Source organism: Dasypus novemcinctus, chromosome 3 (genome assembly GCF_030445035.2).
Source record: "Dasypus novemcinctus isolate mDasNov1 chromosome 3, mDasNov1.1.hap2, whole genome shotgun sequence".
Lineage (NCBI taxonomy): Eukaryota > Metazoa > Chordata > Mammalia > Cingulata > Dasypodidae > Dasypus > Dasypus novemcinctus.
Genome location: NC_080675.1, coordinates 164,557,482 through 164,584,383, shown reverse-complemented (window position 1 = coordinate 164,584,383; position 26,902 = coordinate 164,557,482). Strand labels below are relative to the sequence as shown.

General features: G+C 51.4%; 1 protein-coding gene across 1 annotated transcript in view; it reads right to left on the bottom strand.

The window, feature by feature from the left end:
- RGMA (repulsive guidance molecule BMP co-receptor a) overlaps positions 1-24,782 on the bottom strand; it is a 44,487-nt gene extending 19,705 nt beyond the window's left edge. The window contains exons 1-2 of the mRNA XM_058294645.2: positions 24,476-24,782; positions 7,703-7,818 (exon numbers count right to left, since the gene is read on the bottom strand). Coding sequence (XP_058150628.1) covers positions 7,703-7,818; positions 24,476-24,489 — 130 coding nt within the window. The 5' untranslated portion in view covers positions 24,490-24,782. The remainder of the gene's footprint in view (positions 1-7,702; positions 7,819-24,475) is intronic.
- Between the last annotated feature and the right edge of the window lie 2,120 nt (positions 24,783-26,902).

Sequence of the window (26,902 nt, the reverse complement as noted above, 5' to 3'; positions counted from 1 at the left end):
TGGAATGCAAAGACGGTCTGCACTGAACACTGAACAGCAAACCACGTACGGAGGCGATGGCGGGGTGCTGGGGAAGGAGCAGCTCAGCCAGGCCTCGAAGGAACCGGAGGATTTGACAGGTGGCCCGGAGGGGGCAGACAGTGTAGCCAAGGGGGCCAGGATCCCGAGGCAGGCAAACACAACGGGCCGCCATCGTCACAACCACCGCCAGGAGCTGGGGGCTGAGGGCCGGTTGAGGGGAAGGGAGCCAGGAGTGTGGGGCCTTGGAAGCCAGCTGTGCCCGTTAGGAAGCAGCTGTCGCTCAGCTTCAAGCCGCTTTCCGTCCTCTGCTGTGGGGCGGCGACTCTGCACATCGCATTTGTCCGCGGTCAGCGAGCGCCCGGCTAGTTTCTGCCACGAGGGGGTACTAGACGGAGCCGGGAAGGCTGGGAGGTAGGTCAAGGTCAGAAGGCTGTTTCTATCACTACTGCTTTCCCCTAAGCGGCGGCCGTGGCCAGCTCCCAGCACCTTTGCATGGAACGCTCCTCGGAAGTACCTGTAACAGCTGGGCAGCGTCCCCTCCGCCAAGACCCTCTTCCTTTGTCCCCCAGTCCCCGGGGTGAAGCCGCTTCTGGCATTTTATCTGTGAGCCTCGGGAGTCCCTCTTTGCCCCTTTATTCCTCTGCCACCACCCATTCACCAATTCCCTTTATCGAGTGCTCGCTGTGGAAATACCCGGGGTGGTTTTGGTTTCTTGAGTGGACCCTCAAGGCCACGTGGGCTTAACAATTTCAGACTTTATCCAGTCATTGTGGGAAGAACCTGCCTATTTTTCGGTAAGCACAGGGCCTCCGGCAGAACACTGTTTTAGGAAGTGGTGTTCCTTAAGGGTGGAGGAGGACTTCAATCGGTCCAGAGGCAGGCAGGGCAGCTTACAAGGGCATCACCCCATAGCTCCTGTGGGGCGCCAGCAGCGAAGTCCGAGACCCTGTCCCGCAGCCCCCCATGCTCAGCTCCTCACTACCCCCACCCACCCTGGATGGCAGAGAAGCTGTGGAGACGGGGACTCTCTCTGGGTCCTGGGAGTGGGGGGAGGGAGCACCCAGACGGGAGAGAATCTCCTCTCACCCCGCGGCAGCGACCTGCTCCCTGTTCCGGGCCCCTAAGCCCTGAATCCAGGAGGACCCGGGAACAGCTCTAGAGCAGAGATTTGGCCAGCTCTGGCCTGGGCAGTATTCTGGAATCTCCCTGAGTTGACAGATGCCTGAGGCTGCGTGTGTCACCTGGGTAGGCATTTCACCATCACCCTGGTGTGAACATGCAGGTGTTTGGCATCCAATACTGAAAGGAACGCACCCAGGCGATGGACTGGAGTTTTCACCAGGTGCGGCCGGATCCTACTTACCTAACCTACAAGGCAGCCAGAATTGACGACGCTCCTCCCCTAGACCAGCCTAAAAATGCCCTGGGGAACTGGCCTAGCCCACGACTCAAATGCCTCTCCCACCCCTTAAATCCACTGGGAATTTTCTAAGGGGCTTCTTCCAGGAACTGGTCTACAGAAGAATTCTAGCCAGTTGTCTTAAATGACCCGGGAAGGGAAGGGGAGAGGGGTGGCTCGGGGGGGGGGGGGTGCGGAAGGTTAAATCACTGCTGTCTTGGAGAGGGCGCCGAGGCCAGAGGCGCTGCCCTGCTCATCCCGCCAGCCGGGGTGCCTCCGGGATTCCCCTCTCCTCCACTGCGATTCCAGGGGCTGCGGTGTCGCCGCTTCCACGCACGCCAAGGAAAAGGGCCTACCTCCCCCAGCTCCCACCAGGTGAGGCTGAATCAAGATCAAGCAGGGAAGGACGGCAGTTGGAAAGTGCATGTTCCTTTACGCTCCAGGAGCAGCCCACGGAGAGCCAGAGTGACCCAGGGAAGAGAGCTGGCGGTGCTACGCGGGGGGAGGGAACGACACTTTTCAGATGTAAATGAAGTCTGCAGGCGGCCACGTTCATTTGGTTCATTTGCTCTTCCCGCTCTGAGGCAGAACCCCTTGGGTTGAGTCAAGGGCACCCCGAAGAGATGATAATTTTCCACCCTGGCCCAGCCTTCAGCCCTGGGCTCTTCGGCTTGGCTACTCCAGGTCAAAATTCGACTGAAGTGGCTTTTCTCCATCATCACCACCCCAGACAGGCCTTCCTTCTCCACCTTCCTCCTGCAGTGGGAAGGCAAATGCCTGCCAGCTGGGCACACACCCAGCTGGCACATACACATGTGTGCGCCTGTGTTCATGGGACATTCCTCAGGATGAGAAGCAGTACTGGGCTCCTTCCTGCAGGGACCTGGGAGCAGAAGGGCCACTTTAAAAGCATCTTGGTATTTTGACTGCTCGGGTGAAATGGTACATGAAATGAATAAATAAGCAAAACCCAATGGACATAAATCTGACTTGGGAAAATTTGCACAATTACAGTCTTGCCAACTTGTCTTCCCGACTCATGGCTAGGTGGCGTCTTCCTTCAGAAAGCTAAGCCAGGGGACAGCTAGGGAGGAGAGCGAGCCTTTGAGAGGAGGCAAAAAGCTGGATACATGGACTATGTGGCCACCCTCCATTCTGCCATCCCATCATACTTCCAAAGTTCATTTATTCTTTTTACCCCCCCATCCCAAATGTTATATAAAGTATACAAAAAAATTTAATAATGGTGTTTATGTTTATCCACAAAGGGGAAGAGGGCAGTCTGGGTTCTACCACGTAAATAGATGTGTAATGTCAGCAGCCCCTCTGACCCTCTGTTTCCTCATCAGTCAAATGGGAATGATAACCCTTACAGACATGCGATGATCTCATGAGGTAATTGTATTGAAAGCACTGAGATGAATGCCTGGTACACTGTGGCCATTCAATAAATGGAAGCGCTTTTGAAATTAATCTCCTTCAAAGTGTCATACTTTAGAGAGAACAATATCAAAGTATTATTATCTGGGAGGACTTCATGAAATGTTGATTATAATGGTTATCTATGAGAGACTGGATTTCAGGTATTTTTTCCTTATTTCTCCTTTTTGGCTTTTAGATTTAAAAATGAGTATTATATTTATAATAAGAATATTACATTGAAAAAAAAAGAGGGTATCTGGGGAGGGGGGAACCCTGTCGTCTCTGTACAATGAGCACAAAACAAAAATAAAAACAGTTAAAAATAAGGATGCTTTGTCCCCAGGATCGTGCCCAGGTGTACTAGGGGTGGGTGGAAAAGAGCATAAAAAAGCAGAAAACTGAACTGGTGATTTCGAAGAGGACAAAACCCCAAGACCTATGAAGCAAATGGGACTGGAGGACACGTGGCACCAGCCAAGGACACCACCTGGACCGCAGAACCTGGGCCCTGATCAAGAGGGTGGGTGGCAGCCATTCCGTTCCAAACTGGGAACCCTGGGGGCTACCCATGGGAAGGTGGGGTGTGGTGATGAAATTTGGGGAGGCCAGGGGAGACGAGGGACCTGGGACCAGTGGAAATGCTCCAGAGGGTCCCCAGGAGCTGCGAGTCCCCAAGCAGGAGTTTTAGAGTGATCCACTGGGCAAGTGTCTCAGGTCTCTCAGCAGCTGCAGTCCCCAAAGGACAAGAGGGAGGAAGAACCCCCAGCCCCAGAGAGGGGGCCACAGTGAAGGCCCCTTCACACTGGGCTTCACGGTTCTGGGCGGTGGGACCCTGACAGACACGGGCCAACACTAGTCGAGGGGCAGGCAGGGAAGGACCCTGGCGTGCCTGGGTCTTTATTTTCAGCTAAGTTCCAGGTAAACGCGTATGCGTTGGTCACCCTAGAAAAAACAGGGTTTCCATCTCAGGCAGATCGAGTTTAGCCAATCACGAAAGCCTCATGCCATCTGATCGGCACTCAACTGAATTCACATCGAGTCGGGGTTCTCTGTTCCGTTCTAGACTTGGCACATTTCACGCAAAGTAGGATTTTTAGCAGGAGCCACCTGTCCCTCCAACATGTAAACTGGTGCCCTCCGCCACCCTCCCCCCCCACCAGGTCCCAGGACCCCTCTTCCCCATCTCTAGTGGACTGATCGACGACCAGTAACCTCTGGGTCAGCTCTCTCCACGCTCCTTTGAGCACCAGGATGACGGCTAGCAACTTCAGCCTTGCAGGGAGGTCTCCCCATTCAAACCAGAAGATCAGGAGATCCTCTCCCTACTCCCCAGTGACTATGGGGCCAGCCCCGGCAGGGGCTTCTCATCCCTGCTCTGCCAGGGAGCCGAGGCCCTGCCTAGCCAGCTCCCCGCAGAGCCCTGGCTGCACACAGCAGGCCCGCCCACTGGCTCTGCCAGTATCTGGCTCTTGCAAATGGACATCATTTCTTTCTCTGAGACACGAAGCTCTACTGGGGGACCAATGATGTGGAGAGATCAACTTCCTTGCACATTTCTGGCCAGCAGCTCTGATGACAAACATTGGTCACCGCCGAGGGGGCCGGTTTCCCCAATTTTACTTTCCCCACCGAGCCCTAGGACCACCGCTTCTAAAACAGCTGCAGTTTAAAGGTAAAGGGAAGACAACTCTCTGAGCAGTGGTCCTCAAACTTAAGCAGGCACTGGAATCTTCCCTGTTGGGCCTGCTAAAGTAGACTGCAGGGTCTCAGAATTTGTATTTCTAGTAGTTCCCTGGGGAATACACTTGGAGAACCACTGAGCTGAAGTACAGCATCGGCATGCTGTTATCAGGAAGCACGTCAACGTGTCCGAAACATAGACCTTTCATAGGTTTCTCTTAACTCATGTGTTTTAATAAGTCACAACAGTTTAAACATTTAAAAATTATCTATAAACCCTGTTTTACAGAAGATGCTACTTGTTGAAGGCTCTTTGGAGATGTCTCTTCTGGACTCCCCTCCAGGGAAGATGTGGTCACTCCTGTCCCTGTCTCTGTACTCACAGCACCGCCCAAGCAGACACCCTTGCGGCCCCACAGCCTTTTTTCTAGACCTGGCTGAGATGTGGGCCCCAAATGCTATCACTCGAGTCTGCAACACAGCAGGGGCGCCGCACACATTGAAGGAATAAATAAAAACACTCAAAAAAACACCAGCGCTCTCAGTCTAGCAGAGGTTAAGGCATCTCTCTCCACATAACTATGTCCAATTTAATTTGCACCCCTACGGGTTTACTCCTGGCAGCCGTTCAAGTTTATTTGCATGGAACAAATCTCGGCTTTCTTCTTTGGGCCGTTTCCACCTGTCCTCTATGGCAGAGCAGCAACACACAGGGCCCTTGACCGGGTCACTGTGCCTTGCCCGGGCAAGTGCTTTCTTTCCTTCCCCTTGCTCTATCTCCCACCCTGCTCTTTGCTCTCCATCAGAGACCTGCAGTTTCTCAGACATTCCACAGTGGCCCCTCTCCAGGGCCAACCTGTCAAAGGATATGACAGTCCGCCCCTTTGTTGTAGAAATCACCCCCTTCTTCTCTTAAGAAACTGCCTTTTGACCCAGGCTTCTGGAAAACACAAGTCTCGGAGCCCCGGTTTATTTAGCTTTGGGATGCTAGAAGCTCAGTTTTCAGTAAGGTGGGCAATTTTGACTAAATGCAGCTGTCAAGGCCTCAAATTAGAAGAAACATTAGCCAGTTGGCAGGAGAGCCTGGCAGCTATCTGCTTTATCTGCCAGGTTTTAGTTACCAGCCTCCACGCCAAAAAGAAATGGGTTTCTTGGAAACAAAAAGTGATGGAATTTGGGTTGTGAATTATATAACTCACCAGTTTTCCTCAGCCTATGCCGGGATACTTTAAAATAAGATTAAAAAACGTTTTTAAGGGGGAGAAGTGGATTGAGAAAAAACAGAACCACCACCAACCAAGCCATCCAGCTCCATCCGGGGTCCAGTACCTTCGGCCGGCCCTTCCCTTCCTCCCTCCAGCCCAAGCAGTTAACAAATGCTGCCACTTTAAGAGCGGTAAGGTGTTGTTTTAACGGCCTCTAAGCCCCCCTTCTCAATTTCAGCTTGAAGCTGAGATCACATCCCCCACTGAAGCCAAGAGACAAAAGCCATTTATCAACCCATCTGATAAAACTTCCAATGGGCTGGATCTTTATCTGGACCAAACTGAGAGGAACACAAATTGCAAACTGCTTCTCTGGAAGGGGGCCTTCTTTATAAGGAGGAGGGTGATTTTAATTTTATTTCATTACTGGGCGGGAACTAAATTCAGTCTTTAGGTCGACCCTTCTGTGGGTGGGAAATACGCCTTTTGAAAGGAGTGGGTGGGCGGGCCCTGCTCCTCGGCCTCCGTGGAGCTTTGATTAAGCCAGGGCAAGGGTGCATGGACCCGAGAGCTCTTTGGGGGCGCTGCTCAGTGGAGTCCAGGGCTGGGAGCAGGCTGCGGCTCTCCTGGCCGCCCCTAGGGCGAGCAGCTGCGGGGTGCGCGGGCGCTGGGGGCTGGGGGCTTGCCTGGGAAGAGAGGGTAAACTGATGAGTGTCTCGCCACCGCTGCCTGCACGGTCCGCCCTCCCGGAGCCCCAACTCTCAGCGAGGCCGAGCCCGCACTGCCCAGTTCTGCCAGTTCCTTGAAACCCAGTTGGCTGAGGAGCAAAACAAAACAACCCAATTCGAGTCCAACTCAAGCCCTTCCTTGCAAAGCTGGGGTGCGCGCGGGGGCTGCGGATCCGGGTCCAGCAGCGGCCGCGCTCGCCCAAGCCCGACGTTTTGCAAAAGGACACCTCTGAACCCCACCACACAATGGAAAGCGCCGGGAGATCGCGCCTCGCAACGGGGCCCATTTGGCCCGTGACACGGTGTTTATTTGTATTTTCAGCAAGAGAAAAATGAGTATAAAGAGCTTAACTGGCGTTCTCAGGCTGTGGGCGGCCTATGGCAAAAATGAAATAAAAGTTTTACGAAACATTATAAAGAAAACAGACCAGGGATTTAAGTTCCGTGCCTCTCCCCCCCCCCCCCCCCCGCCCCAAAGGGGGGGGGGGTGGGAAGTAAAGAAACTGGAGCGTTTGGGAAGGAACAAATGCTTCTCTGTGGACTTGGTCTCCCTTCCCCCAACAAAAACAAGAGGTCCGGGCTCCGAGGAATTTGAAAGCAGCGATCTGCCAAAAACATTGTGAAAAACTATGGGGGATTCATTGGAAACAGATGGGCTTTTTCAGCTTTAATTCTGAAATTCTCTCCCTTTCTGACACAATAAAAACAAACAGGGGGCGACGCGGAATGTTAGCAAATAGGACTACAGGCTCCTTGGAGCCGGGTCCGTGGGCTTCCGCGGGGGAGCGGGACGGTCCCCGAGCACCGGGCGTCGGGGACTCCGCCGGGACATCAGGGACCACCCCGCCCGCCCCGCTCCACACCTGGGCATCGGCAGGTTTGCAAACTGGTGGGTGAAGAGCTGGAGAAAGTGTCCCCAGCACCGAGTCCGTGTCCCCTCCAACGGGACCTGGCACCCCCTTTCTCGGAAGGAGGGAGGGGGTGGCGCCCCCGGCCAGTGAAACCTCCCCGCCAGGCTGCTTCTCGCTGCAGCCTGGGTCCAGTCCCTTCCCCGGTCCCCACTGGCATCCGTCCCTCTTCTGCGGGGCGCGGGGAGAAACAAAGACCCGTGGAAATGCGAGGCGAGGGCCCGAGGGGAGCCGGCAAACTTCAGTCGCGACTCGCTCGCGGACCTGTGGCGCAGGGCTGCGGAGGCCGGGGAGCGGGCCCGGGGCGCTCGCCTGCGCGGGCCAGGGGCAGTGCCTTACCTGCGGGGAAGCTGCAGAGAAGGAAGGCGAGGGTCGGCCAGAATCCCAGGGCTGAAGGTCCTGCCCCTCTCCCCATACCCATCCATCCAGCTCGGCCTGTTACCACTAGCCTCTCCCTGGAAGAAGAGTTTAGAAGAAAAAAAAGAAGTAAATAAATCACGCAGCGGAGAGAGGGCAGCTTCGCTCCGCCGGCGGGAGCAGCGAGCCGGGAGGCTCGGTCCACCTCGGCCGCGGGCGCCCGGAGCGCCCCGCCCTCTCCGCCCGCCCCCTGCGCGCCCCTCCCTCGCCATCCATCACTCGGGTCCCTGCCAATGTCGACGCGGGCCCGCCCCTTCTCGCTCGGGTTTCAGCGCGGCCCGCTGGGGGAGGCGGCCGGGCGGGGACCCAGGCGGCCCGGCTGCTGCGCTCGCCCGGCGCACCGCGGGAAGCCCGGCAGTGGGCGCGCGCCCCGGCTCCCCGACCCCAGCGCTGCGGGTGCCCCGCAGGTCCAGTCTCCCGGGACCGCCAGGCCTCAGGGCGCAAAGGGCAGCAGCGCGCCCCCCTAAACCCACCCCATAAATCTACAGTCCAAGTAGAAATTGTGCTTGGAGATGAGCCCCAGCCCTTCTTTCCAACCGTACTGACGTCCCGAGGCCGCCCCCGACACCCCCTGGCTCAATTTTCTCATTCAGATGTGTCCTCGGGACAGTTCCCTGGCTGAAAAAAATCCGCTTCCGAGTTGTCCGGGGCTGGGCGGGATGGCCCGCTGGATCTCCGCCACTAATGCGCCTCGCAGCTCCCGCCCGCCGTGACCCCGGGCCGCCCACCCGCCTGGGCTCTGGCCGCCTCTAGCATCCTAGCCGAGCAGCCCCCTGCGTCTCGAGTACTTGACGGGTCTTAGTTCTCCCCGAGCGCGGGGCTCTGCGGGCCTGACTACGCGGCCGCAGGGCCGAGCTGCCGTCGCGAAGGAGGGGTGGACCCGGAGGTCCCCGCGGCGCACAGGGCCCTGCCACCTGGAGCTGCCCGGGCGCGAGCTGCAAGGCCGCTCCCGGGAGGGTATCTGGGTGGTGACCTCTCCTAACGCGGTCGCGTATTTTTCCAACACAAAAACGTCTCCTTCCCAAGACTTCCCGGGCCCTGCAGCGCTCTTACCGGGGTTGGCATGTTTCTGGGACTGGTAACTTACCGGGGTTGGCATATTTCCGGGACTGATAACTTCCCGAGAAACATCTTTTGGATAAAACACAAATAGGCTGGAGCAAGTGTTTTTAGTCAAACTAATTCCTCCCTCAGCCCCCCTCACCTCACTCCCTAGCCTACCCATCTGGTTCTTTGAGGAAAAAAAAAATTCTGGGTTTTTATCCAATTTAGATGTTTCTTTTAAGCGCGATGGCAGCCCTCACTTGCTGAAGGCCACACAGGCTGCAGCGCTGGCTCTGCATTTAGGACTCAGCCTGCCAGGAGGGGGAGTGTCGGAAAAGCAGGCTTTGGGGCAGGGGAAGAAGGGCCTGGACTGCAAAGTGACAACTCTGGGCAGGGGGCCTTTGCCTCCACCAGCAAAGTCTGCAGTGGGGCAACAGGAAGCTGTTGTTTGCTGCTGTCAAAATGCCCCTGGGCAAATGCTCTCTTTTACAGTTGGGGTGCTGCTGTATTCCCTTCAAGATTTAGGTCGAAGAACAACAGGCTCTGTCTAATTCTTGTCCCCCCAAACTGGGGTTCATTTTAGGCACGGGTTTGCCAAACGCTACAGGTTTGCCTGGGAAAGCCCATCCCAACTCAAAATCCAGTCTCATGCCATGGACATAACCAATCCAAGGTCCACAGAGAAAAGGTGGCATTGGAGTGGAGTGGGAAAAGTGGACATGGTGGCTGATATGGGTATGGGGAACGGCAGGAAGAGATGAGATGTGGAGGCCCCTTTGGGACTTAGAGTTGCCCTGGATGGTGCTGCAGGGGCAATCACCGGACATTGTAAATCTTCCCAGGGCCCACTAGATGGAATGTGGGAGAGTATGGGCCATGATGTGGACCATTGACCATGAGGTGCAGAGATGCCCAGAGAGGTACTTACCAAATGCAATGGATGTATCATGATGATGGGAGTGAGTGTTGCTGGGGGGGGAGTGGTGGGGTGGGGGTGGTGGGGTTGAATGGGACCTCATATTGTTTTTTTAATGTAATATTTTTACAAAATCAATAAAAAAAAAAATAAAGACAACTACAAAATTACTTAAAAAAAAAAAAATCCAGTCTCAAAGGGGCATTCATTTCAAGCTTGGCAGTCCATGGGCCAGACTCCTAACAACATACCCTGCAGAATCACAGGACAGCAGGCCAGTCCTGCAGCACCCCTGGCCCATGGAAGCACACGCCAAGAAAGATTACTGCCAGGCACCCCAGGCCTCGCCACCTTTGAGGTCTACCAGTTGACACCATTCATTGGCTCTGCCTTTCAGGAGCTAGTTGTAAAGCCCCTTGCTGAGGAGACGGAATGGGTCCATTAGCATTCCCAGCAGCCACCACCACTGCAGCAGCATCTCCAGGCTCAGGAGCCAGGGAGGCCGGGGTCCTTCCAGCACTGTTCTGGCCCAAGACTGGACTTTTGGCAAGACTCTACACCTCAGTTTCATCACCTATAAGTGTCATGGTGACAATATCATCAGCCTAGAACTGCATCAAATACAACTGAGGAACTGCACTGGGCTACGGGGGTCCCCAGCGCCCCTGCTAGGGGAGACTGGCTGCCATTTGGGGGAGAGATCCAAGTCTCATGCCGTAAGCAAATATTCCGGGAAAGGGATGGAAAGTGGCTTTTCTCTTCTCAAGACGAGAATATGTGTTAATCGAGGCTGCATTTGGATCCCCAAAGTGGGGATTTGGCCATTACACAGTTTAGACTATCAGGAGGAATCCAGCCCAAAATAGAGCAGTATAGGGTTATGTTGATCTTGAGGAATCTGTCTATACTGGCCAAACCAACCAGCTAACTAACTCCCCAGCTCAACGGAGGAATGAGAAGTTCTGAAAACGCTGGGTTTTGGAACGCAGATCTCACTGGCCATAAGAAAGCACTTAAAGTGTAACTGAGTTCAAAGGAATAGCCCCTTGGAGTTGGACCACGTACACTTTCTCCCCTGGATTGCAGCTTTACTCATGCATGATCTTTGCTCCCCCCTCCCCCCGCTTATGGAGGCCCCACTGCCGACCACCCTCCCCCTTCAGGATGGGGGCACTGGGCATGCACAGTGAAGGCCTCAGAAAAGAAGGTTCTGCAGAATTCCCAAGGCCTCCCACTGGCCTGGCTCAGCAGGAACTCCAGCTTTGCCAGCCTCAGGGTACGAACAGGTGTTCCTAAATCTAGGGCCCAAGCCATGAGTCAATAAACATTTATTTAGCACCTGTTGCTTACCCTATATTGTGCTAGTCCCTGGGGCAATAAAGAAATAAACGATGAAAGCAGATTTGGCTCAACTGATAGAGCGTCCACCTACCATATGGGAGGTCGATGGTTCAAACCCAGGGTCTCCTGACCCTTGTGGAGCTGGCCCATATGCAATGCTGATGCACACAAGGAGTGCCGTGCCACGCAGGGGTGTCCCCCGCATAGGGGAGTCCCACACACAAGGAGTGCACCCCGTAAGGAGAACTGCCCTGTGCGAGAAAAGTGCAGCATGCCCAGGAATGGTGCCACACACATGGAGAGCTGACACAGCAAGATGATGCAATAAAAAGAGAGATTTCTGGTGCAGCTGACAATACAAGTGGACACAGAAGAACACACAGCGAGTGGACACAGAGAGCAGACAACGGGCGGGCAGAGGTGGGAAGAGGAGAAATAAATAAAAAATAAATCTTGAAAAAAAAAAGGAATAAATGACCTGTCCTCTATCTTTGAGTGGCTGGTAGAAACTGATAAGGGGAAGATGAACTGTAAAGGAGAGGTCGGGAGCGACTGAGCGACTAATTGTTCAGTGGGGGCTTTGCCAAAAAGGTCATCTTCGTGAAGTCTTGAAGGATTCATTTACAGAAATAAATGCCAGTAATAATGGCTATTGTGTCAGGCGCTGGCTGAGCACGTTACATTTCAAACACTCTAAACTAAAGTAGGTTCGCTTACCATCCTCATTTTACAAATGAGGAAACTGAGGCTGAGAGCGCCTAAGCACTCCCCTGATCACTGGCCGGTAAACGGCAGAGCGGAGCATTCCAAACCCGTGCTTGGTGTGCCCTGGGCCAGTCATTCCCATGATGGTGAGCAAGTCTACACTGGGCTTACCATCAAGGCAAGACAAATACCTTTGCCCTCATTTCAATAAGCGCACCCCAGACTCTGGTGGGGCAGGCACCGTGCACAGGCGCCAGGGCTCTTGACCCTGTCTAAGACCAGCAGAGCAGAGGGGTGTTTTCCCAGGCGAGCGGGGGAGGCTGGAGGAAAAGGGAGAAAGGCTGCAAAGGGCCAGGGCGAGCGCGACTAGAATGTGGCATGAGCACGTGGGAGGGAGTCCTACCCGAAGCCTCAAAAAGGGAAGGGATTTGTTTTTTTGGGAGACCGCTAGGGAGCTGAATCTGAATCTCTAGGGCTGGGGCCTGGGCATCAGTATTTTTCATGCACTTCCCCAGGCCACAAATGTGTAGGGCACCATCAGGTTCACGAGTTCTACCAATCTACGGCCCTCATCCTCCTCCCTCCATCAGAACCCTGGCTGTTCACAACACCCAGACTGAGTCCATCAGCTTATTCCATGGGGCTTAAAGTCAAGGCCAAACGGGTCACTTAACAATCTGTTTTGAGTGTCCAGGGTTGAAGCTGCATTCGTGAAGCTGGCATACCGTGTTTTTTTTGTTTTTGTTTTTTTAACCTAAGCTGCATTGTACCTGGAGAGCTGAGGGGCCTGATGGAGATTTTCAGGGCTAATCCTCCACAAGCCACCCCCCCTGAAGCTCTTCTCTGAGCTACCCCAGTGCCTGTTCCAGCTACACAAGCCAACAAAATTCCTTTGTTTGCTTAAACTCCTTTGAGTTAGATTTCTCTCATTTGCATTAACAGACCCTTGACTAATATGAAGAAAGCTAATGGGCCAACACTGGTCCCAAGAAGGATTTCTGCCCACCTCAGTTGTGCAGGGATGTGGCACCAAGTGGCTCTTAATCCATTATTCATTCGTTGACCAAGACTATGGTGAAACTTCTTGAGTACCCCCCACCCCTCTGTCAGTTCCTGTACCATATCTTTTTTTTTTTTTTTAAAGATTTATTTATTTAATTTCCCCCCTCCCCTGGTTGTCTGTTCTTGGTGTCTATTTGCTGCTTCTTGTTTCTTTGTCCGCTTCTGTTGTCGTCAGCGGCACGGGAAGTGTGGGCGGCGCCATTCCTGGGCAGGCTGCACTTTCTTTTCACGCTGGGCGGCTTTCCTCACGGGCGCACTCCTTGCGCGTGGGGCTCCCCCACGCGGGGGACACCCTTGCGGGGCACGGCACTCCTTGCGCGCATCAGCACTGCGCATGGGCCAGCTCCACACGGGTCAAGGAGGCCCGGGGTTTGAACCGCGGACCTCCCATGTGGTAGACGGACGCCCTAACCACTGGGCCAAAGTCCGTTTCCCCTGTACCATATCTTGAGGAAATGAATGGCTTAAACTGGGAACCAATCCTTCTCTTAAATTTAACTCCCCAGTTCCTCTTTCAAACTTCAGGGGCTACCCTGAGGTTGGGATGTCAGAGATTTGATGAGCCAGTCACCCTTTCCATAACCTTCAAGCTTTTATAGACTTTGATCATATCACCTTTAGGGCTTCATCTTTCCACCCCAAGCCCTTGCAGGACAGCAAAGCAGCCCAGAAGCCCTCTGGTGGAAGCCTGCTATCTGGGTGTTTACTTTGCTCATCCTCCTACAGTTCCAAGATCCTCTTCTCCAGGGGAAGGTAACAGAGCTGCCGGGTTTGGGAACAGCCTGGGTAGAATATTATTTTTGGCTTGGTTTCCAATACCATTTTTGAAAACATTTCAGCATTTTCTGAATACTTGGTCCTGCACAGACTTCAGCAAACAAATATTCTGCAAAGAACCCAAGATCCCCTTTTGAGGCTGTAAACAGATGGGGGCAGAGTCTGTTTTCTTGTCATTTGGATTATGTTCTCCTAACTGCATTAACTTAGACTTGTCCCTGTGAAAGCATAATGAGCATCTTCGGGCTAACTCACAGTCTTGTTCTGAAGTTCATCACCATTTGTTTGTCCTCTCCCTCTGCAGAGCCTTCATTTCACCGGCAAGCCTGGAACCCTCTGAGCATTCTCTCCTTCAGATAATCTATGTAAATTTAAACTAAGTCTGGGCGCACTAGCCATCCTTGGGGATCCCCACTGTTTATAATTATTCATCTAGAAGAGTACCTATGTATCCTAGTTTTTGTTTCCTGTCTCTAAGGACAATTCTGATCCATGACGATTCACCCGCACATTCTGGGGCAACTTCATGTTGGAAATGACCTTTGGGGTGGAATTTGTCAGAAGAAATTTTGAAAGTCTAAACATAATTCATCCCTGAGTTTCTCTCTCTTCTCCAAGCCTTCTTCTACCTCCTCGAAGAATGAGACTAGATAGGTTCCGGTTTCATGTTCCCTTTTCAGAAAGTACCGCGCTTGGTGCAGTTAAGGGGGACTTGAAAACATGCTCAATACACTTAATGTGTCTTTTAGAATATAACCCATCCAAGTGGCTATTACAAGTGACACTTGCTAGGTGGATGGGTGAGGCACAGGGTTAGACCCTTGGGTACAGGCCCCGTGTGGAAGGACATTTGTGCATTTTAGCCATAAGGACATCATTGCCATCCTTGATTATCACCCCCCCTCCGTGGTCCCCAGGATAAATGGCTATAGAACTTCCTTGACCTATTTCCATGAAATTTAGGAGCACATTGCCCCCCATGTGTCTTCTTGAACAGCAACGGTGAATCTTCCTACCTTGGCAATAAAAACCTCTTTCTCGTGGATTTCGCTGATTCTTACTAGGTCCTCCTTGAATCCTTTTTCAGCCCATCTGCTTTCCTTAGCGTTTGGATACAGGTTTCCTTTCTCCCTGTGTGTGAGGAACATTTCAGTTGCTAAGAGGCTCCCTCCCTCACCATGAGGGATTCCTATTCTGTGTAAAAAAACTTACAGGCTTTATTCCAATTCTTTCCACGATTTTGTGAAACACACATTCCCCTGATATTCCAAAAGCTCTCTTCACCACTGAAGAAGGATCTCACCTTCTATGTGAATTCTTTCATGTGGATTTTAAAACACATTAGCAGGTTTTAGTTGATCCCGAACATGTCTGTAAATGCGTGTTATCAGAGTAATAACATTTTTTCCCCCACCGAAGCCAGATTCTTTTTGATGTTTTAATTGTCTTTCTGCTTTACTCATTCGACAACCACTTCGGGGCTGGGCTCTGGGCCTGGTGCTGGGGATTCTGAGATGAACCCCTCAGCAGTCGTGGCCCCGCTGGGAAGCACGGTGGGGGTGTGAGACGTAGAGATGAGTAATTTCCACACAGTGTGACGCGTGCCCCGAGGAGGGCTTTACGTGGTGGCCCGGGAAGCCCTGTGTGTGCCCTCATCCGCCGTCACCGAAATCGTCACAGGCATTTCCTAACCTCACGAGGTTTCCGGAGACCTGCACCCCCTGCCTGTGACTTCTTTAACAAACAGGACCACAGCCACACTCGGCATCTCTAGTACCAGGGTGCAGTTGGCTTTGGTGACACCTATATTACCCACAGTGCCTTTCTTCATTAGCCTCTGACTCACCTTGTCTGAAACAACCTCAGTCATTCGCCTCTTAGACAAGCCACATCAGACTGCCCCGCGGTTCCATTCACGCTCAGGAATCATGGCCTGGAGGACCAGCTTGGCGTGGGACACCTGTACGGAGGGCCCCTCTCAGAACTTTCCAGCAGTACACCCCTGCTGACAGGCACGGATGTATTTATTGTGGTGGAAGATAAAAGGGACTTTTTTTTTTTTTAAAGAAAAGGCTGGGAGAACGAATTATCAGGCTTTCAGTTTCCATTAACGTAGCTTCAGGTTTATTTTAAAAAACTGAAACAGGAATCCATGCACATGTTAAAAAATCTATTTCCTTTAAACGAAGTCAGGTCACTCTTCCTGGCGGCAATCAGTACTAACAGTTTCTTGCGTGCCTTTCCAGACATTTCCATGTGCACATAAGCACATATAAAATGAGTTTGTCTATCTCTCTGGCAACTTCCTTTGCCAAAGACTGACTGCACCTCCCCAGTGGGTACTTCCTACTTTATTTTCCCTCTCAGCTAAAATTCCTGGGTTCCTATCCACCACAGCAGAAGTTAAGTGGTCCAAGAAGAGTTGAGTTTGCTAACCAAAGATGACGTACAGATGTATGTACAGACGGAATTAAATAGAAAACATTCCATGTGAGGGATGCCAAGTGCATTTAAAAAGCCACGTAATCGCCTCTTCTCTTCTTGGACTTTGATTTCCATTTAAAGACATTGATTCTCTCCCTTTTCATTTGAAAGTCAGACAACTCACCTTCACTCACACTTCCTTGCAGAAGGGAAGTACCTGGCCTGAGGTCCCTGGCTGGGGGACAGAGTGGGTGCTGGCAAATCTGGGTGCCTTGGAGTTTCTCAGCTTTCTCTCTTTCTCTATCAACCCTACTCCATCATGCACTGCAGGCATCCTCCTTCCTCACTCATTCTCTTGCTTGGAACAGCAGCAAGGGCTCCCCTCCTTGTCTCTTACTCTGCATTCCCCTGGGCCCCAGGCCTGGCTGGTTTGGCACCTTCCCGATCATCTGCTAACAATTGCCAGATCCACTCTTCTATGGATTCATACCTTTCCTTCTGTCTTTTCACATCTGTACTTCTTGACCTCTGAGCTCTTCACCAAGCTCCTGCAGCAGCCACTTTTTAAAAATTTTTTATGGTAGGGACTTGCCCTGTTTCTTCCTTCAGGGATTACGTGTGATCTCATACAAAAAGGCCCCCTGCTCCACTTTCCTCTTGGACCTCTTATTCCACACCTACCATCTGTTCTACAAGCTTGCAAATCCTTCTGCCTACAAAACCCAGTGCCCTTCCGGGCACACAGTAAGAACAGCAATAAGCAACTGCCAATTGCTCAGTTGTCCACACTGAGGTCAAGACTTTCAAGACAGCGTGGTGAATATGGGGAAAGAGAAACCTGGGATTTGGGGCTGGTCTCACCTCTGGCTCTGTGGCCTGGGCAAGTCCTGTCCTAGCTCTGCACCCTCAGCTTCTTGATCTACAGAGACGTGGGCCTGGCTGCCCCAGGGGCTCTGCTAGCTCCATAGTTCCATGTTTCTAGGGATCCCGTGACCTGGTGCTGGTTCTGTCTAACTGGTCTTGCCTACACTTGAATCTGAGGAGCCATTCTGGGGCCTCATCTGTAATGTTTCTGTATTCCCCAAGCGAAAATGTTGCTGAGCAAGTACGAAATGTTATTTGAAGGGTGATATTGATATTTTTATGTTTTCAGAGTGCCAGCATGACCATTCTTAAGCAATAATCCCCATTAATACTATTGTATACCTGAAACCACACCTTAAAAGCATTTAGTACCATCCTGTCATTTTAAAGCAGCTTCACACACAACACGTACCAGAGTTCCTGTGATGGACCACAGACTATGCAGCGTTTACCTCTCACTATTCCAGTAAGTTCTTGGGAGAAGAACCAGCTTGGAACCATTTATCCACCAAACGGCGACTGTTTGAACAGACAGCGAGTCTGTGTCTCTCTCTCAACCCAGCAGAAGGCTGGAATATTTGGATTAGTGAACACTTTTGGTGCCAAGCACACATACCATAGACATTTAGCAAGAGGAAGAGATAACCAAGTTATTCATCAAATTCAAAATTGTTTAGAACGGCTAATGCAGAGCTGAAATAGAGAAGATCCCCAGCTGATGGGAAGTGAGGAAGAGTGCCAATCCAGAAAGAACGTGTCAATTTATGACATTCTCCTCTACTGCCATCATTATTTAAACATTTTGTTGGAGGCGGAGGGAATTTTTGCACTTCCATGTTAGAATGGCGATACAGCACAATGGCTAAAAACGACTGAATGAACACAGACTCTCCAGGCCTTGGTGATTTCATCTGTAGAATGGGCATACATTTGTAACGGCCTCAGAAGGTAGCTGTGAGGATTAAATGACTTAATGCCACAATAAACCACTTAGAACAGATGCGTGGCCTGGAGAGGGTATTGATAAGTAGTTGCTAATATAAGTTTTTTTTTTTATCATGGATATGAGTGTTGTTTGAAGAACAATAGAGTGTCTACCAGGCGGCAGACAGCCTACTAGAACCTCCATATGATGGGAAATGGGGAAATCTGCAGAATTCCAGAAGGACTCCTAGGGACTTTGACTTCTGCATGGGTTCAATGTGCATTATCAGTTACAACTGAAATCCTGTTGAGTACCCATTAGAAGAGAAACTCTTCCTTATAACTCTGGAGTCCTCTCAACAACTCTAATAATGGGCACAGCCATCTCCACCTCATTAATGAGGAGACTGAGACTCGGGGAGATTGAATGACTTTTCCGAGGTTGCCAAGAATAAAAATGGCAGGGCAGAGCTCAAACCCAGGCTTTGTGATGCCAACTCTCAGTGCTTTTATCACCAACCACACAGTTCATTCTCAGATACACTGGGGACTACTTTTTCTGTCAATCAGCTAATATGCTCCATATGTATGATGATGGATCATGCATTAAAAATAGAAATATGTGTAGTGATATATACTATTTTTCAGGAATAAACAAAAATGTAAAACTATTTCCCTGAAAACTCCTTTTCCCTTAAGAACTTAGGAAATTGAAATAATTAGATGATAGAATTATTTTTCTTTCTTTTGGATGGCAAATGCTATTTTTTTTTCGCTCAAGTATTGATAGCGTACCTACCTGGCCTTAACAGCCTCTGACTGATAGCTAAACATTACCCAACAGGAAGTTGTTTTGATCCATCTATCTACAGTATCAGATCATTGCAGTTGCTTCAGTCCACCAGCCATTCAGAACATATCTCAAATTCAAGATCAGCTGGGCTTCTGCCCCTAGAGCTCTACCATTGACTGCGGAAGGGAGGGCTTTGGCTTGATTTGCCTTCCTTGACTCTTGGTTTTTCCAGGCTTGGAGTCCAGCAGACCCCTCCAAAAGCATCTGCTGACAACTGATGACCTCGGACAGCTGGAGTTTAGGGATCGCCTTTCTCAAAATGCTCCTAAGCAGAGAAAAATAAAAGCAATGCAAATCTCTTGCAGCACAGAAGAAGCTTGACATCTAGCTTTTCCTTGCCATATTATCTTGAGATACTCAGAAAGATACAAAGCCAAGTGTTCTCCAGGACACTAAGGAACGCATTTTGAAATCAGTGTTCTGAGACCAACTGTATTTTGGCTACACTGATTGATGTCGATGTGTAAAAAATTAAATGGGACTTCCACAAACCCCGTGTTCTGGGGCAAAAATGACCAGCGGTGAGGGGTTATAAGCAGGGCTGCACCTGTAAGGGTAAGTAATCATGAACCTGGAAATGTCTACAGGTAAATCTGGCCTCTGAGCTCAGTGGTTCTTTGTGCTCTGCTTCCCTTGGATAAATGGAAACCCATCTGAGAAAATGCAATGGCACACACACAAAAAATCTGTTTGTTATTGATACTTCATCTCCTTCCATAAAGGAGATTAATTAAATGTAAATGAAACTACATTATACACCAACACTTCCAAACAAAAATTCTTCTTCTTGAGGTACAAATGTTTCGAGGAAAACCTGCAATATTTATGATACTGAAAATGAAATATGCCATTTTGAGTGTTTTTCCAGCAACTGCATACAATCAGATGTGGAAGACATGAGTGTCCCACAGGTGAGTTCCTGGAGGAGCAATCTATTCTTCCAGATGCCAGCATCAGGAGCTAAATATGCACCCAGGCTGCAAGTCTCTAAGTAACTAAGATGAGTCCGTATTTGCCCAGCAGATGATTTCTGAGCAAGTCTCTTTGAAAGCCAGAATTTGAACAGGTAATGGAATCCCTGCAAGGGAAAATCAGCCAGCAAGCCTTCCAGACTTCCAAGTGGATGAGCTAATGTGTTAGAATCAAAGTTGGTGAAAGCGCCTTGGACAAGTTGGTATTATGGTCTTTAAACAATCTGGAGGGAAGAGACAACCATGGCACAAATCAGTTGGGAAACAAAAAAGTCTAATGGGCTGGGAGTTGGGAATAGGAAGTTAAGGCTTCACATGCACAGAGTTTCTATTTGGGAGGATAGTAATGAATAGCCCTGGAAAAAAACCGTCTAATGGGAGAGTGAATTCTAAAGCAGAGTACCCCTATTGTGGCTGCAAGGCTTATAACAGGACAAATGTCTAGGAGGCCGTTTTGAATTCAATTGGATTTAAATTTGGTTCTGGTGGAGGTAAGGCGGGACACATTGGGAAACCACTTGAGAAAAGATAGATCTTTACTCACAAGTCCCAGGGAGAGAGGGGTATGTGGGAAGCACGACAGCTAGGGAGGATGCTCCAGCGAGAGAGGCGTGTGGGCTGGTGCCCTGATGTGGTACAGTGGTGGAGGTCACAGGATTTCCGGCAGAGTCAAGGATTGGTTCATTTAAAGCAAAATGCAAGAAGGGAACGGGACTGGGAGTCCAAGGCGGTGGTGATGCTTATCATCTAGGGCCAGCTGTGGGTTCTGGGGGAGGCCTGTGGGTGGTATGGGTGGTGGCCACAGATGTGGGTTTGAGCTCTGGGAAGTCTAAGCTCCAGGGGTGGAAAACTGTTTATTAGCTGGGCCAAAGGGCAATGTTGAGGCAAGAGCTTAGCCAAAGCAAGAGGGATGGTGAGGCAGCACAGGTAAGTTCTGATGGTTATGACAGAGTTTATCTTGGGTAAGTCTTGCGGTGTGTGTGTGTATGTATGTGCGTGTGTATTTCCACTTAATATTTTTTTGAGGATATCACCAAGGAAGACATTCTTCAAAACACCTATTGAGGAGAGAAACTGTTAGCATTGTCTTCAAGAAAAGTATGCTAAGAATAAAGTAATGGAATTGAAACTCTTCTGGAAGGCTTAGGTGGAATATTTCTTTATAAAGACAGAAGGAGGAAGAATAATGATAGGAAACAGAACAAATTGTTGCTGTCAGCCAGGGCAAGCTGCTGCACAGACGTTTGTTTTAAGATTCTGTGTTCCCCTAGGTTACCAAATGGGACTTGAGGTAAAAAAGGACATTCCAAAAATTGTGTCCTCTTCTGAAGATGTCTGAGCTGCCACTTGGTAGCAGCGTGCGCCTGCCACTGCTGTTGAGAGTTCACAAAGAAGAAAAATGAAGCAGGGCAAAGCTATAATGGATGTTAACTACTAAATAATATTCCAAGAAGAAAGAAGTTGATGAATCTTAGGGCTTTATCAATCAGATTCTCTGCTGGTATTTGCTTGTCCCGTGCAGGACACAGAATCCACTGGAATTAGCCTTATTTTGCCAGCTTGTTGACTGAATCTTTTGTTCTCAAATTTTCGTCTGATTTTCAGACCTGGCAAATCCAGTATCTTGGTTCCTTAAAGTTCTGCATCTTGTGGCACTGCTTTCAACAAACAATTGAGAGGTAAACTCAGCTGAGAGGTAAACTCAACCAGAGATTCTGTAGTTACCCTCTGCATAACCGGTGTCTGCCTGACTTTTTCTTTATCTCAGTAATCTAGATAAAACAATTTTATCGGTTACTTATGGCACTTCCATAATGGTTGATTAGCCATGACTTTCCATTTTTAAAATGGGGCTATAAAGTATATTTGCATATATTTTGTCTATTTCTGCTCACATTCCAAAATTTCTTCTTCCTCCTGCCCTTAGAATTTTGACATTTCATACCTCACTAGGCATTCCTGCCTCCTGACTCCTCGGGTCTAAGAGGACACAGCATTTGCTACTTGCAGGGCAGACCTGGCTAAGAAACCGGGCATTCAAAGAAAAAAAGTTTTATTCTTTGGTCACCAAAGAGACCGACTTCTGCCTCCCCCTAAACTTACAGGTACACTTGTGGGCTTGGCGAGGCAGGCCTTAATTTTTTCCACTTTGCAGCTCTGTTGGAAAGGGGAGGGAAGGTGAAATTGAGCTGTCATTCAGTCCAAAGAAGAAAAAGAGGCAGCTGCCATTTGAATGGGGTGTATACCAGACAGGTAGGAAATCTCAGAGCCTCCCTTCGTCAGGTGAATTTTATGGTCAGTTCAGTTTGAAGAACGAACAAATGGTAAATATCATTTGAACAACAAAGCACTCTCCTAAAAAGCCGGAGCAACACCTCAAGACCCTTAAATTCTTTGAACTGACCTTTGGGATATGAGAGGTCAAGTTCTAGAACACTGAACTGTAAAGGGGTAGAGCCTTTTCAGGTCTCAGAGCTGATAAATTCCAAAGAGCCAGAGCTGGCGTCCAGGACTCCCTGCTGCTTCCACTCGGCTGCCCTCGGGTGTGGCCTCTCAGTGCCCCTGCACGGCCGGCTTCCCCGGGCACCAGGCTCTCCTCGCATGCCTGACACTGCCTGCTTTAAGGTGTGACCAAAACCTGCCACCTGTACTTGATAAAAGCAAGCCTGTGAATGGAATTCCTTTGGTCATAGGCGGCAGGGAATACAGCACTTTAGCCCAGCAGACCCTGGCTGCGCCACTTCACCTCTGTGAGCACGTTTCCCTGGGAGAGTGGCTCTAGAGCTCCCATTCCCAACGACGTTTCCTTTTGCATCTAAGAATGGCTGCCCTTGGCCTCTCACCGGGCTGCTGAGCAGCCAGGCCAGGGGGTCTCATTATAGAGGAACTCCCCTGGCCTCTGTTCTGTGTTATGACACACACTGGGGATACAGCAGTGCACACCTTGGAGATGTGTAAAGAGAAAACGCAGACAGCGGTTTCCTAGCTTAAGTCAGAGACGCCTCTTTGACTGTCTTTCATCACAGGTCTGGTTATTTAATAAACACAGGCAAACAGAGAGGCAGCACAGGGACTCAGGGGGATAAGCCACTCACTATCCTTCCCGTCTATTCGGCCTGCCACTTGGTGGGCAAAGGATGGGAGCAGGACACTTGAGAAAAGGCTCCGGCGCCCTTACTCAGCGCCATCACTGCTTAGGAGCATCACAGGAGGGTAAGCGAAACACCGCGATGGAACCAACACAAGCAACCGACGTGCCCTTCAGCACAGAGAAAACCCAGCTCGTCGGCAGCATTATCTGGAAGGCGGCAGCCAAAACCTGCCCACAGAGAGCGCGGAGCCGGGTGGACGTGCGGGCGCCCCACCCAGAGCCTTTGTCCACGCAGCAAAGCTCAGCCCGTTCTTCAGAGTTCACCTTCCTTACAACGGGGGCTTGCTTGTCACCTGGCATGGTAGCGGGACAGCAGGAAGCCCCTTCTTAGTGCAAAAAATGCTCTTTTCAACCAGCCCTGTACACTGGGTTTTCTTCCCGCCAGATCGCCAAGAGGCCCCTGCCCAAACTCTCCTTCAGCTGCCCTTCCGGTCACAATCTCTTCTAGGGGTCGTGGCTCAAGAGTCACCTGAAAAATCACCGGTGACGGACAGGAGGATAGCAAGGTCCGCGCATGGCTGGGTCAGATCTCTGCAACAGATGCCCGCGGAAGGGGCATCTTCCTCTGGCAGTAACGTGGTTTTTGCCAGAGGATACTAAAGTCAGAGGTAGAAAGTGACGGTGTTCCGGGAGGGGACAGAGCCACTCAGTGTGAACCACAATTCTGTCCCTTAAGACCGGCTAGCAGAGCTGCGGGTGTCGGGGCGCTAGTGCTCGACACGACTGCAAGGTACACGGAAAACTGCTTTTTCCACTTCGCGAACACCCAACTTCCAGGCCCGAAAGGAACTCGCAGCTCTCGGCTTCCGCTAGATGGCGCTGTTTTCCCTAACCCGCCCGCACGACACCCAATTAATAAAATAAACACAATTCAACGCCTTCGGAAACCACACCACGTAATAGCAGCTCGCAGGCTCCCATTAAAATCGCAATTTGGGGGAATTGATTCTACCTCCGGGCAAATCTAATGCAATTATATAGACAGGCTGCACTCAAGGATTGCATCCGAGCGTGTCCCCAACTCCGGCCTCCCAGTCAATACACCTGTCCCCCTGCCCCGACCTGCGCCCTGGGATGAGCGACGGCGCGAGCCAGGATCGGAGTCGTCGCCGCGCTCGTCGGCTCAGAGACGTCCGGGACGCTCGGGAATCTCCTCCTTTCGCGCTCAACCCAAGTCCCGCACCTCCCTGAGCCCCTACCCTCCCCGCGCCGCCGCGCCGCCGCCGCACAGCTGGTCGGCGACGCGGGCCAAAGGGGTTCCCCAGAGGGAAAGCGGGTGTCTGGCTCTGTCCGCGGGTCCGCGGGCCGGGCGGAACGGCAGCCCCACGAGGAGGTGGCAGCGCCGGAGAGAGGGAGCGCGCAGTCCACACACCGCGAAAGGGACGTGCGCCGGGTCTGCCCAAACACGCGCGCTGCCGGCGGGCCCGGGGGGAGACCATTTTTGGGGGGGGGGGGGGGGGAGAGCAAATACCAAACCACAAAAACTTTTCTGCCAAGAGCTAAAGCGATCAAGGCGCAGCAGAGCTGCTAATCTGGGCAAGTCAGGAGCAAGACGAGACGCGGGTTGGGGGAGCACCAAAGCGGTGCGGTGGCCCGGGCAAGTGGCGGCGGCGCCTCGGGGATGTCAGCAGCCCCGGCCGCCCAGCTCCCGACCCGGGCTTACCTTGGCGGCTGCATGAGCCCTTAAGGCCCGCGGGGGGGTGGCGCTGGCGGGGCTGCCGGCGAAGAGGGGGTGCCGGGCGCCGCTCGTCGGCCCGGGACGAGGTGGGAGGGCTCGGCTGGCGCTCGCCCTGCCGCCCTGGCCCGCTCAGCAGCCCCCCGGGGCGCGCCGTCTGCTCCCGGGCTGCATGCCTGCGAGCGCCCGGAGGAGCCGGGCCGGGAACGAACGGCCAGTGCTGCCCCGGCCCCGCGGCTCCGGCGGCGCAGCCCGCGCTCGGGAGACAGCTGCAGAGCCGCGCGCTGGCGCGAGGTGGGTCTGCGCGCGGAGGGGAGGGGGCGGGCCGGGAGCCTGGGGCGCGGGCGGGGGGCGAGCGCGGGCGGGGCTGGCGGGGAGGGGGCGGGAGAGGCCGTAGGGGTGCAGGCTCGCCTGGCCCCGCCCCGCCGCGGCGTCGCCCTCACGCATCAGTACCAGCGATGGAGGGGCTGGGGGGGTGGGGCGGAGGGTGCGGTGCGCGAGCCGGAAAGTCCACACGTTTTTTAAGCGCATGGTTTGGAGGGTCGCGGGCTGCAAATGCGGCGACTCTCCGGCCACCTCCAACTTTCGGGATCCCCCGAGGGGATGCAGCGGAGAGCTCATTTTTCACCGTCGGTTCCACGGAGATCATCAGGAGCCACTCTGAGGTTTTTCACGTCCAGGCGAAACGCGTCTGAGATCTGCGGAGATGCACCTTTGTTCTATTGAGATACTATTTGTGTTTAAGATTCTTCTTTAAATAATATTAATGTATATGTATTAAATGTGTAATAAACGAACACGTTCTTGCGTGCAATTTTGCACCACACAACAATATCTAGAGTGAGAAGGTCATATCGCATCCCCTCCTCCCCGCACTCACTCCCCAGCGGTAACTCGGGATCAGGCTGTGCTCCGCCGCGATTCTTTACAACCTTCGTTCTGCTCATTTACAAGTACGCGCACATATTGCGAACGGATTTTGACCGGCTTTCCTAAAGAATGTTTCAGCATGCAGCGCAGGCACACACTGGGAGAACACGATCACCTCAGCGGCGTTAAATCCCCCGAGGTCTCCGGAGCCCAAGGGAGGGGCCTCTGGTTATATTAGAATCTGTGAAACAGCTAAGAGCCACCGAGAGCCCATGTGCAGTTCTGAATCACCCAGCTGGGTGACTCTGAAAGCAACCTGGGCTCCCAGCTCGTGCCAAATAAGCATTGCACAGTTGGCAGAACTTGCCAGTGCATTTTAGACAAGGTTATGACATTCCCATTCATACAGAAGGAACTGTCTTGAATTTTGAAATGATGGGAACTCTTTGGACTTAAAAAATAAAAAACTACCATTGGCATTAAACCATGATCGTTATTTATGCTTCTTTTCTTGAGAGATGTGGTTTTGACTCAGTATTCTGGGTTTTATTGGCCAAATGTGTTGGGATAATCCACACCTGGGATATAAATAAAATCCATTGATTTAGCTGGAAAGGACTGGGTATTGGGATCATTGATTTCTGGTTCTGGCTTTGTCTGTAATGAGCTATGACTTTGGGCAAGACCTTGGGCCTCAGTTTCCTCACCTATAAATGGAAGAATTGTACCATTTGTGTGTGTTGTGTGTGTCTTCCAGCCCTAACATTCCGTAAACACACCCTTCCTTCCCTGTCGATAGCTCAGTTCCAACATCACATCCTTAGGGGAGCCTCCCTTCCAATGTGACTCTTCTAGAATCCTGCCTTTCCTTCTTAGTAGGGATCTCACTCTGTAATTCTGCATTCACTATGGTGACCCTTCCAGCAGTGTCAGCCTCTCCCACTAGATTGTAAGCACATGAGGGCAGGAACCAGGGCCACCTGGTGTCTCCAATGCCCCCCAAAACTTAGCACAGCACCTAAGCATCTCTCACTGACTAATGACTAATGCCCTGATAATAGATTGCTTATGCTTTTCCAAACCATGTGGCATTTTCAGATCTATAAGTGGAAACACCTCGTTTTGAGCATTTGAAAAGTACCCAGCAGGGTGTTTTCCCATCTTGGGGGACAAACGGTACACTGTCTAGGATGAAGACAGACAACTTTAGCTCAACCACAGGCTGTGGAGGAGTCCAGCAGCTATTTACCTTGATGAATGCAGACACCCACCGAGAAGACAACGAATATTAATGCTACTCATTAAGCACTTGATTAAGTTGGAACCCCGCATAGGCACTTGGAACGTGCACATGAGCCTGCAGAGTTAAATGAGGCTGTGGGGTGTGTTCAGGGTGCAAATTAACAAATGGATGTGTTTTCAACCAACAATCTCAGAAACATTCCTAGTAAAAAGCTCCAGGGAATCCTTGTCTTTCCTTACTGCAAAGGGCCTGGATTCCTTAAGAATATGAACAGGAAATAGGTTAACTTTGGTTCAAGAGTT